The sequence below is a fragment of the Euprymna scolopes genome, chromosome 25, assembly GCF_053919585.1.
Source record: "Euprymna scolopes isolate OS-2025 chromosome 25, ASM5391958v1, whole genome shotgun sequence".
NCBI lineage: Eukaryota > Metazoa > Mollusca > Cephalopoda > Sepiida > Sepiolidae > Euprymna > Euprymna scolopes.
The window spans coordinates 58,919,857-58,932,675 of record NC_136506.1 but is presented as its reverse complement, the minus strand read 5'-3'; the positions used below and the strand labels follow the sequence as shown (position 1 = coordinate 58,932,675).

General features: G+C 35.7%; 1 protein-coding gene across 2 annotated transcripts in view; it reads right to left on the bottom strand.

Annotated features, from left to right (window-relative positions):
- The window catches only part of LOC145247367 (Krueppel-like factor 6), a 294,094-nt gene extending 287,209 nt beyond the window's left edge, over positions 1-6,885 (bottom strand). Inside the window, exon 1 of one of the 2 annotated variants that reach the window (XM_080109046.1) lies at positions 6,242-6,885. In XM_080109046.1, the coding sequence (XP_079965172.1) occupies positions 6,242-6,355 (114 nt within the window). In that variant the 5' untranslated portion in view covers positions 6,356-6,885. The remainder of the gene's footprint in view (positions 1-6,241) is intronic. The other variant, XM_080109047.1, reaches the window with a different exon arrangement.
- Between the last annotated feature and the right edge of the window lie 5,934 nt (positions 6,886-12,819).

Here is a 12,819-nt window from a genome sequence, read left to right as displayed (position 1 = left end):
AAAAAATGTTTGTGATTAGTTTCGCCTTTCCTGATTGGAATAGTTGTGAAAGTATTAAATCTCCAACTGAAAAAAAAACAAGCGGGTCTTTGTTTTTTGAAGCAATCGGTGAATGAGTATCTGTTTTGTACGAATGCTAATATACGACACAAAATGCTGTTGCAACGTTATATGTAAGTAACCAAAGTGAAAGAGGAAAAAATAGATTCATTCTCTTCAGGACCTTCATACCTATTAGAGCGTAATGAAAATGAATGGCGAAAAGTGTAGAGAAACAAATTTCATGTGGAAAGGTGTGTCTTCTTTTTTGATGATTAAAGGAAATGAGTTTTTTTTGAAGATATGATTTTTTATTCTAAAATAAGCAAATTAGAAGTACGAACCGAGCGATATGTAATAAGGAACTTGCTTGTTTGGTTATGCGTATTTGAAAGCATCTCTACGAATGTATTGTTTTGTTTATATTAAAAAAAACAAACAAACGAACTCCTATTCCGAGGAATGACTGTTTCAAATATTAATGTTAATGCTGAACTGCTGATCGCAGCATATTGTTATTCTGTAGAAGCAAGCAAGGCAGGGAAGCTGTCATTCAGTTTCTAGGCTAACCTTAGTATTAGTAAATAACTGTACCTAAGAAGGTAAAGAAATTTTCAGTGACATGTGAGTATGTATGGCTATGAAAAAAAAAAAAAAAAAAAAAAACGATCCAGTGATTTTGGGTTCCGTGATAGAAATGAATTTAATGAGACTGGGATATTTTCTATTACCCATGTGTGATTACATATCTGAGAGAGGGAATCAAAGCGTAACATTTATTAAACGGTGTGTATTCTTGCATGAAAACACGCTCCAATATTTGCTGGGGATGGTCAGTGTAAAAGATTTTCATAGAAATTGTTTTCTTGTTTTCCTACAGTGTTGTAAGTGATATGAGGATAATCGACTTAATAATACACACACCGGATCATTAACACGATTTGGTAATCAACACGTATAACCAAGCAGATTAATAAAAACGGTAATATATATAATCAGAATCCTGAGGTGAATAGGAACACAGATTAATTAATTGTGTGGTATCGAGTCTTATAGATTATTTTTAGGAGGTTATATTATCTATATATCTTTATCCATGCCCCCTAAAAAATGTAATTTTTAAATATATTTTCTTCGTATGTGCTAAATAGCAATATTTGTATGTGCTAAATAGCAATATTTGTATGCGCTAAATAGCAATATTTGTATGTGCTAAATAGCAATGTATGTGCTAAATAGCAATGTATGTGCTAAATAGCAATATTTGTATGTGCTAAATAGCAATATTTGTATGTGCTAAATAGCAATATTTGTATGTGCTAAATAGCAATATTTGTATGTGCTAAATAGCAATATTTGTATGTGCTAAATAGCAATATTTGTATGTGCTAAATAGCAATATTTGTATGTGCTAAATAGCAATGTATGTGCTAAATAGCAATATTTGTATGTGCTAAATAGCAATGTATGTGCTAAATAGCAATATTTGTATGTGCTAAATAGCAATATTTGTATGTGCTAAATAGCAATATTTGTATGTGCTAAATAGCAATATTTGTATGTGCTAAATAGCAATATTTGTATGTGCTAAATAGCAATATTATTTCGAATTAGATCTAATATTTACTAATGACTTTCCCTCTGAGGAGATGAGCCTACATCGAAAATCCATGGGCTAGGGAGAAAAATCTGAACCGGATTCTTTATTCAAACAATAAATTTCTGTTCTGAAAAATGGTTTTTCTGAATGAAATTAAAAAACCAAAACCAAAACTCTCTCTCTCTCTCTCTGTATATATATATATATATATATATATATATAAAATATAAAATATATTTTAGTCATCGACATACAGACCTGTTTCGTTGTATCACAACTCATCAGTGCCGCTAGACTAACACCTCTCCCAAGCCGAGGATCGAACCTAGAACCGTCGTGATGACAGTCGGCAGTCCTACCCCTTGACTACGGAATCGGTGGCCGAAATTAACCTGTCCGAACGATTATTTAAATAAACATCCGTTTGCTACTCGTAGAGGGCTCAAACGTTTGTTTGTAAACAAATCGCGAGCTTCGCATTATTTCAGCTAAATTAAGTAGCGAGTAAGATAATTTACGAGAGTGCTCTACCAAAGAGGGGAGCTTTATCACATAAATTGATCAATTTTTTTTTATTAAGAAAATCAAATTTTACGATTTCTAGTGATTCATGATTATTTGCAATCATTCTCTCTCTCTCTCTCTCAGGCATATATATATATATATATATATATATATATATATATATATATATATATATATATATATATATATATATATATATGCCTGAGAGAGAGAGAGAGAGAGAATGATTGCAAATAATCATGAATCACTAGAAATCGTAAAATTTGATTTTCTTAATAAAAAAAAATTGATCAATTTATGTGATTTTTTGGAATATGTTGTCTTCGTTCCATGACGTATACGTACCTCACAAATATTGAATTAAAGTTACATTCTCAAGAGTATTGAATTAAAGTTGAATTCTCAAAACTTAACATTAAATTAGAATTTTATTTCAAGAAAAAAGTGCAATATAAATCAAAATTAGTCCAAAAATCAAGCAAAGTGGGTGACAATTGCCTCAACATGCCAAATATATTTTACGAGTAGATATATGTTTGCTACTTTTGTTCACGCTAAACAAGATATATTGTAGGAGCTACTGTGAATAAGAGGCATCCTAAGGATATAACATGATCAAGTTGACACAGGTTCTCATTAGATCTCTGAGTTAAATGACGTTAAGCCTGGTCCGTATTAAAATAAGTGACCATTTCGTAATACCAGGTGCTGTATATGCTCTGAAACCTGGAGAGGAATCCGTACTGCCAGGCTATTCTTGCCCAAGACATCCGGCATGAAATATTGCAACAACCTCATAACCTCAAAGGATTAAGGAACTCATCTATCATTCATCCAAGCAAGATATTTGTTTACATTATATTTAAATTTTTGCCGGAATAAAAAGGAACAGGGTAATGATTCTAAGGGCCTTACAGGCCAAGTGGTTTGAGAAAAGAAACTATTAGAGCAGAAAAGTTTTTTTCACCTCTACATTGAATAGACGGGATTTTGTTGCTGGTTGGTATATCAGGATATTTGAATGTTAGAAAGTTTATCACAGCACATGGCAGACAATGTGGAACATAATTTTTGTAGTCTGTTCAAGAGAAAGAGACCAGTATTTGGAGCACCAGTAGAGATGTGGCATGCATTTGCGAATGGTGGCTTTATAGAGATATAGAATCAAGTGTAAAAAGTTTTCTAGTCCGTCAGACGGAGCTCACCTTCTTTGAAGCAGACTTGGCAGTATCTTCTATGTATTTATCTCAATTCATGTTACTGGAGAATGTTAGGTTGAGGAGTTTAAACGCCGGATTGGGAAGAGCCATGGCAATCAGTGCTTTGGGAATGTTTTTTATAATTCTTTAAGGAATAGTGACATCAAACGTGACCAATACCATTACTACAAACTTGGGATCATTTTCAAAGAATTCAGCTATTGCTTTGGATTTCTGTATGTTCGATTTACCTATATGTCGAGAATAGAGCGTAGTGTCATCAGCAAATACACCCATCTCAGATGCGATTGCACTAGGAGGTTGTATATTTTAATTAATTTAAACAAAAGAGGAAATAAAAATAATAAATTTGCATTGTTAGCAACATTAATAATTACATAAGCAGAAAAAAAATTCATTTTTCAAAATTCACCGCTTGTTTATTAAAAACCAATAACAAAGACTCTGAACTAGCACCAAATAAACTCTTCTGTACTCTGAGGAGGAGAAATCCTTCTCAACTGGGGCATTTTTTTTTTTTTATTTGTCTCAATCCATTTTCAATTTTTGGGAAAAGCTGAATATCCTAATCCCCTAAAAAATCGAATGCATGTCTAGCTTTGCCCTTGTGGGGATGTAACTAAATAGGAATTTAAAAAAGGGCAGAACTGATTGTACCTATTTACTATGCCTCCCCACGGGACAGAGTTAGACACCAGGGTCGTTTTTTTAGCTAAACGGCCGAGTTGGTGGATTGCATGTGTAAAATGCACGTTATTCGTTTGCGTTGATTGCTGTAAACGATGCATCACATGTCACGTAGTAGTAGTAAGAAGACCAGACCACCACCCACCACTCCTTGGCCATCTTCGGAGAATCAGTATTCTTGAAAGGATAGTTGGAAAGTAGGCATTAAAGATGCTACAAAAAATCTGTTTTTGTAAAGGCAATGTCGGAATGATGAAAACAAGTCTTTTTTTTTTTTTTTTTTTTTTTTTTTTTAGTTGTCAAAAGAATCGAGAAAAAATAAAATCTTTTAAATTCCACTACTTTTTTCAAGTGAGAAACATTTAAAATGAACACACAGGTTTTAAATAGAATAAAGTGAGACATCTTTAATGCATTTGTCAAGTTAATTAAAAAAAAATCAGCGAATAGTTTCAATGTCTTTTTAAATGAAGTAGTATGTGTGTGTGGGGGGGGGGGTCGATTCTTTACATGTGTGTACGCGCGGGCAAGCATACACGTGTATGTGTGTATTTCGGTATATAACTCAAAATACGGTCCCTATAGTAAATGTGGTATTGTGGTGATAGAGATGATTCTAGTAAAAAGTGGCATTTTTTAACACCTTTGTCAAATGTGCCTGAAATCATTTCAGTGCATGCAATGCCTTCGAAAATACACGATTGGGTTGGACGCGACACACTATAGTAAAGTTGCACCAAAAAATGTCTATAATATTCTTAACTAGACCATGACATTGATCATGAACCCATCTTCCTCTATTTCCCCACACTTGTGATAACCTTGTGAATGTAAACTTTCAATTGTTCTCGGTCAGTGAACGAGAAATCCTTTTAAACTGAAGCAACGTATTTTCCAGTCCAGAATGGATATTTTTAGGAAGTTGGATTTTCACCACAATAAAAACTGGCCTTGTATATCGACTTATGGCCAACGACAGTAATAGGGATAGTATAGAATATCGATATGAATCATGTCTATAGCTTATTTCGTTTAAGAATCGGATTTATTTCGGTTGCAATTTATTTACTCCATATTCCTGTATTAACACAGCAACAGCACGCGCGTGCACTGTCGGAAAATCATCAAACACATGATAGTTCGGTAAAATTGTTACAGTGTGTGTGTGTGTGTGTGTGTGTGCGTGCGTGCGTGTGTGTGTGTGCGTGTGTGTGTGTGCGTACATTTATATGCATTTATCAGTATGTGTGTGAGGGTGATATAACTTTTATCATTATTGCAACTAAGCTGAGAGAATTGCCTGTCAGTGAGGTAGGTACTCTAAATTGTGAGTTCCGACGGAGCTGGGCTGGGCAGGTTATTTTTATTTCCAGTACAGATTTTTTTTTTTTTTTTTTTTTTTTTTGCGGGGATGTGGGTGACCGAGTTTTCTACATTAAAACCCAACATCGTGTCCCTATCGTGTCATTTATCTCCTCACAAGGGCAAAGTTAAGTACAAAGTTTTTAATGTGAGGAAAATCCAGATCCTCAAAAAGAGCACTCTAGAATTGGGACAAAAATTAATTTGTCTCAGTTTCGAAGGATTTATCTTTTATTGACCGAGGACAGAAGATACGACATTTTGAATTATTTATTTGTAACCCCCCCCCCAAAAAAAAAAACTACATTTCAACTTAAAAAAAAATAGGCACAAGACCAACATAAGTGGGTGTCGTTGGTCCCTCTGTCCATTTTACTCCGTCTATCCTACACTTAGCTAGAATCATTGTAATATCAGATTTACTGCAGAGGCCATCTTATAATATCCTCAGTTGTTGAAAATGTATTTTATTTATTTGATTAGAAGATTAACAGTGTCTAACTTTGCGCTTTCATATCGAAACAAATAGATTTAATTTATAAATGCTCATTTTTTATTTACTTATTCAGTTTCGTTTAGAAAGTATTTTAACGAGTAATAAAAAATACCAGGAAGCACACCGACTGGAGATGAAAGTTAAAAAGTTGTTTTACGAAATATCCCCCCCCTCCCTGCAATAAAAACAGATGACAAAAACACAATTTTTTGTGACACATTGTGTCCAAATCAAGGGTTGCAGTCGTACCCATCACTATAACATATATAAACATACGTTTGAAAAAGTTAAAAACAAAAAGGCTGTCCCTACCTGTTGCCAACGGTCCTCGAGAGAAGGTTGCGCCGAAAAGTAGCCAGTATCGTGCACGACTTGCAACTCGCGAAAAATGCTTCCGCTTGGTAGTACATCCATTCTGACAGGCATGAGAGAGAGAGAGAGAGAGAGAGAGAGAGCAAAGCAAGATCGAAAGAAAAACAAAATAGAAGACACAGGCGGTGATCTTAATCGTAGTCGGTCATTTGCTGACTTTATTAAAGCACATATAACTATAAACTGCAGTCGGAAGATAAGAAGGGAAGAGAGAGAGGAAGAGAAAGCACAGTAAACACGATGCGATATTTTTACTAAAGGAAAAAGACGAATGAAAATTAGAAAATAATTTCAACCAGCTTTTTTTTTCTTTTTAGATGTCTCTTTAGTTCTGTATTTTCTCAATAATCATAACATAGTTTTAATCCTTGGTTTTTACGTCTCTATCAATGAAATTGTTCTATTGTGCAAATGTTTACACTAATGTAGTATGTATGTGTGCGTGTGCGTGTGTGTGTGTGTGTGTGTGTGTATGCGGTATCCAGTCGGCAAGTGCGATTATACATCTCCTTCTCCTGCAGCTCTTTAGTTTCTTAATGAAGGCAGGAAAGGGTCACGTGGGGCAGCGTCTCATTTCCATCGACCAATCAACAGGCACATTAGATAACGTTAATAATGTGCGGAATTTCTCTTGGCCAATCCTTTTTTTTTTTTGCCATTTTCTACACATGTTCGCTTGTCTATAACACATGGAATTGTGCATTTCACCATTTCATGGATTTAGTCAAATGTTGTGTGTGTGTGAAAAGTTGAATTGCACTTTAAAACAGACTCGAAGTCGTATTCTTCTAATATCTAGAAATAGGTGCACATATACACACGCACGCACACATGTTATATCAGTCATATACGCACACACACATACATATGGGTGATTATAATTTTATCATTTTCTGAACACTATAAATGCGTGAGAAATACTAGAATGGAATTATTTAACTATGGCATACATAACGTTTTTCCCTTAACGTAAAGCATTATTGATTTTATTCTAGTTTGTTTTTTGGGTTTTTTTTACAACCTATGTAAAAAAAAAAAAAAGACATAAGCGCTATAAATACTGTCTTACTTAAGCTCTGGAATTGATCATAGGTGTAAGTTATTTAGTGAAAATACATTTGGAGAGAAATGTGTGTGTGTGTGTGTGTGTGTGTGTGTGTGTGTGTGAGAGAGAGAGAGAGAGAGAGAGAGAGAGAGAGAGAGAAAGTTGTTGTAGATGAGCTAGTACACCCATTCCCCTCCAAAAGGAGGCCATAATGCTTGGAATTATTGTCTTCTGTTACTGTCAGAGCTTTGATGAATTCTAAATAACAAAACTGCTATGATTCTTTTTGTTTTAGCACTAACCCTAAGTTCAGGTGGCAAAAAATAAAAGAAAGAGCGAAAAAAAAGAAGGAAGTGGTGCACTGGAATTGAAAACGCAATAAAATTCTATTTAGTCTGACATATTTTAGTACTACCTCACGAATTAGATAACCTCAGATGACAGGCATCAAAGCCGCCCTTCTCTGAAAGGAGGTGATAATGCCTTGGAGAATGGTCACCACTCTAAATTTGGAGTTGTGATGAATTCTAAATAATACAAACGCATTGTGCTGATATCCTAACACTATCATTACATCGAACTGACAAACACAAAAGGAAAAAAAGAAGAAAGCACAGCTCATAAAGTTAATAGTTAATTTCTCCTCATGCAAACTAGAATTAAATACAGTTCGAAATTAAATAAAAATTAGAGACATTAATAAATAAGACTCAAAACAAAATAAAAATAGCATATTTACAGAACAGGAAATAAATAATATGAGATAGGAGGACTGCATTAAAGGCAGACTGTGAGATTAATTAACAAATAATATCAATTCAACTTCAAATTTGAACATCATCGCGTCTGAAGATCAAATGAAGAAAAACATGATTATATTAAATTATAAGCAACTTATCTGTTCATGTTTTTAATTGCTACTTTAAATAAGTTTTCTAGTTTTAAGTGGGAATCATCGCTAAACATTTAAAAAATTATGTTCTTTACTCAATACCCCCCCCCACACACACACACAGCACTTCGACCCGGAAGGAAGTAAAAGTAATTTAATACACAAGTATGGCAAATTCATCTGCTTCAAACTCGAAAAATTATCAGGCATCTGGAAAAGAATCGAAGAAAAAATATGCGCAGGTCATTTCGAATATCTAATAATAATGGACTCTTCTGTCATGTTCGACATATGAGGTTCTGACAATAAGATTCTTCACTATTTCAGTGGTGCTTGAATCGTTGGTGACATTTCAATCCCACCATAGATTTGCATTGTAATCTACAGCAACTGCAGATGTAAGTAATGGAAGCATTTGATGGGTAGTTGCATGTAGTCGTCTTTTCATTTTCTCTTTCATTGTGCAGGTTAGAAGTTGTTTTTAGTTTCAGTTTGACATTTGAAACGCTATGTAGGTGCAGAATCATCTTTTTTTTTTCTTGGCTGTATGTTTACAAACACACGGTTACTTTTCAATTTATCTTTGTATCTCAACACTCCTTACTCCATCATCGAGTTCATTATACATCAGCATTTTGGGAATTCTCTCATCGTTTATTCTCAATACATGGCTGCCCATCGGAGCTGCGACTGCATAAGAAAGCTCTCAATTCCTGTAATACTACATTTGGAAAATAAATTGAAGTTTGCTACCTTATCATGGAGAGAAACACTACACATTATTCGCAGACAAATCTCGTGGAAGACATTAAATTTGTTAATGTGCAATCAATATGGTTAACACAGTAGCTTTGTACACATTGATTTTAGTTTCAAGTCTAAACCTACGCTCATCCCACAGTTGATGCTTAGGTTTTCTAAATGCTAAACTGGCTTTTACAATTCAATTAGTAATTGCTTCATTCAGTGTGCAAGATGCATTAATTTTGCTTCCCATATAGATAAAAGATTCCACATCTTTTAGGCTTTTGCCATCAACATGGATAGAGATTTCAAGAAAGCAATGTACAGGTGGATTCTGTTTCACTCCAAGTGAAATATCACCCTGGGCTGGGTCTCATCATATGCATGGACAAGAAAATGTGCACTAACCCTACACTCTGTCCAGTGGTGGACCCTTCAAAGGTGACCAGATCCTCACTGGTCACTGGATAATACCGCTCAGATTCTTAGAACACAAAACATGCACAACCCTAAGTCTGTGTGACAACAGTTTACTTTGGTCAGGTAGACCTGAAATCAATTTGACAGGCAATCAACAAATAAAGAAAAACCAACAGGTCATTTTTCTTATAAACAAAGAAATAATATTCACTGAAAGTTACAAAACTCTAGTCATGAATAAGTCTCTGACTCAAGATGCAAATATTCGGAGATTGGCAGCTTCCATTAGTAAAGTTATGGCGAATAACCCTAAGTCTGGGGGCTTGTCTCTGCACAGTATAAATTCAGTAGTCTGGAGCAGAGTGGAACAAATCAGGGTTTCTTTTTCTCTGAATCATGTGACCCCTCTGGCATTAGACAGAGTGTGTCTTAAGTCACGAGCTTCTCTCTAACTGATGTGTAAACCCCAAGCAGTTGGCAGAGTGTGTCCTCAATGCTATTTTTGCCTTTCATTATATTGAGAATCAGGTGGGCTTAACCCCATCTCTAATTTCCAGAATTTCATTTCTTAGTTCTCAAAAAAAAAAAAAAAAAAAAAAAAAAAAAACAATCTCCGGCAGTTTTTGAAATTCTAAAGCTCTAAAAAAAACTTTTCCTTTTCTTCTTCTTCCTTAAATCGATAATCTCTGACTGTCACTCTCAACAGGAGGGTTCATTGCCTTCACCTTCCATTAAGTCTCTACTTTTCACCATAACATGGGAAGGTCCTTCCTGTTTTTACTTCATTTGCATAATCAAGGGTTATTTTTCAACTGGGAATGGGGCATCTTACTGGATTACAGACATTCATCTGCTATCTTATATATTCCAACTGAAAGATTTTTTTTGATTCTAACCGTCGCTTTAAGTAAGTGCAATTGTTTGAAGCTCTCTTGCACTTGGTTCACCGGGTATATTGCCAGGTAGTTTTTGAAACTCTTTTTTGCTTTGAAATGCTTTTTCAGTTGCTTTTATAATTACTGGAATGAAAGAAATCTCTAGATTAAATTTTCTTTTCATGTCATGCTTTTGATTTTCCCATTCTTCTAGAATAGTTTTCTGATTCTGTCTCATTTGCAAGACAGTCTTGTCCAAAATGTTTGGTCAGTTTCATGATGGAGATTGTTCTGCTGACTATTGTTTCATTATGTTGATGCACCATTTTGAAGTTTGGATTTTGGGAGCTCCTCAGATATTGCCCACTGCACACAACCGTGGCACGATGCTGATGGTCAGCCTCTTGTATACCAAGGTATTTGTATTTTTCCTCCTCTTTGATGTCAGTATCTTCAAGTTGTATGTTTTCCGTTTGGGCCTTCCTCCCAACTCTGATGGAGCATTTAGCACATTTTTCCAAACCAAACTTAATTCCAATATCTCTGGAGAAGTTACATACGACCTGCAAAAGTCCATATCTGAGCTGGCATACAACTTGAGGTTATCTGTGAAGAGTAGGTGGTTGACTCTTTTGTTTGGATTTTGTTATCGACCCTGATTTAGATGGTAGGCACTAGGATTTTTATTTAGTAGATTGTGTTGCTTCACAATGCAAGAGAGAGAAGAAAAATGTTATCACACACGGTAGTATGGTCCCAAACAATTTCGTCCACGCAACGTGACATGATACTGAACGCCTTTGACAATTCAACATAATCGCGAATGAAATGTCTCAACACAACATGTTACCAGAGCAACCTTGGCAATTACTTTCCGAATGACTCTGGTAGCAACTGTTTATAGCTCTTGGATGAACTCATTTTGCCATAGGTAGGCCCAACTTAGACATTGGCAAACAATTCTTCAGTGGTTCTTGAGATCACACAAATGATAATGTTGGGCAGGCCACGTTTTTCTGATACTTTGCCTTAAGGCTCAGGAACTTCCTCAGTGGCACCTTCGTCTATTGCATCATTGAACTCTTCTTGCTCTGGATCCTTAGGTGCATCATTCTCTGAGAAGCTTTTTTCATGTGCTCATTCATACAGCAATAGGACTTTGTCATCTTGGGAGGTAATTTCGTCAAATTAATCATATTGGCATGCTGGGCACACATCCTTTATGTGGCATAGTGTTCCATCAACTGAGACTGAGGGTCTTGATTGATTTTTGTCACCTCACTCATGCTGAATTACATAATAATAATAATTTTGGGTTTTCCTTTCGATAAATAATGCTCTCTCAATATGTTTAATTCTTTGCAGCCGTCATCCAGGGCTTCTCTCATTACCAGTGATAGACTTCAGTCATCTAAACACTGTATTAATTCCGCAAAGACAGTTGCGTTCTTTTCAATGAAGTCGGGGTCGTTTCTGTTTTCAGGTTGTGTTTCTAGTACTTTGTGTAGCTTTTGGATTCGTAGATATCCCAGAAATTTAACTTGTCACAATTCGAACTTTGATTCGGATTCATCGAAATAAAGACGCACGCTGGGCCCATAACCTCTAGAAGTGTAAGCCATTTTGAGCTTCAGATGGTTCGCTGTTACACACAAGTCCTGGTAGGTGACTTGTTTGTAGTAGACAGTTCCACAGAACAAAATATTCTTATCGTGTCGAAACCCGGGAAAGAACGTGTGAAATTGCTCCAGAAAAGGTTTAATATTTATGAAGCAATTCTGATTTCTGATTGGTTGGTAGCAGAACGTGAATTAATTTGATTCGTCAGTTCTTAGCAGCATCGTTTATAAATAGAATCGTCCGACTGTGTGGGATCATACCCCATTATTCCTCCAAAATATTGCAACATATATCTTCCCCACAAATTTTTCACCCAAACAGCATCTCCTAGCAACTGCATTGTCGGGCACCACCACTTCATCAATACCCTTGACCCAGATCTTATATGTATATAGTACATTTGCAGTCGCAGCCATTTTGTCATCCTTCGGTGTAACATTGTGCCAGTACACTACCTCCAAGATCGTGCACCCTGTTCTTGATGTAATGTATTTTATTGTGTGATTAGACCTCTCGATTATTCTGTTTCCTGAATGTATGTGTGCGCACATAAATTATATGCGTGTGCCTCACATCTGTGTAAACTCAGCAAATCTCTTTCTACAAAATGCCGTGCCACTATCGCTGAGCAATTCAATTAGTGGCCTCCTTTCAAAGAACACAATCTCCAACTGCTTAATGGCACTAGTAGAAACTTGTTAGGGCAACTGCTTTCAGATGGTCAAACGGCCAGGGCCACAGTCTATCAATGTCAGGTACAATTGAGTGCCAAAAGGGGTTATATCCATAACAACCCTGCTTTAATTTTCAAGGACATCAAACCTACTTGACTTTCAATGTATTGGGGCTGGATCTATGGATTGGCATTCCGTGCAATCCCCAACCACCGTCTGCACTTCAGCTTCAGTTAGTATTGGGTTGA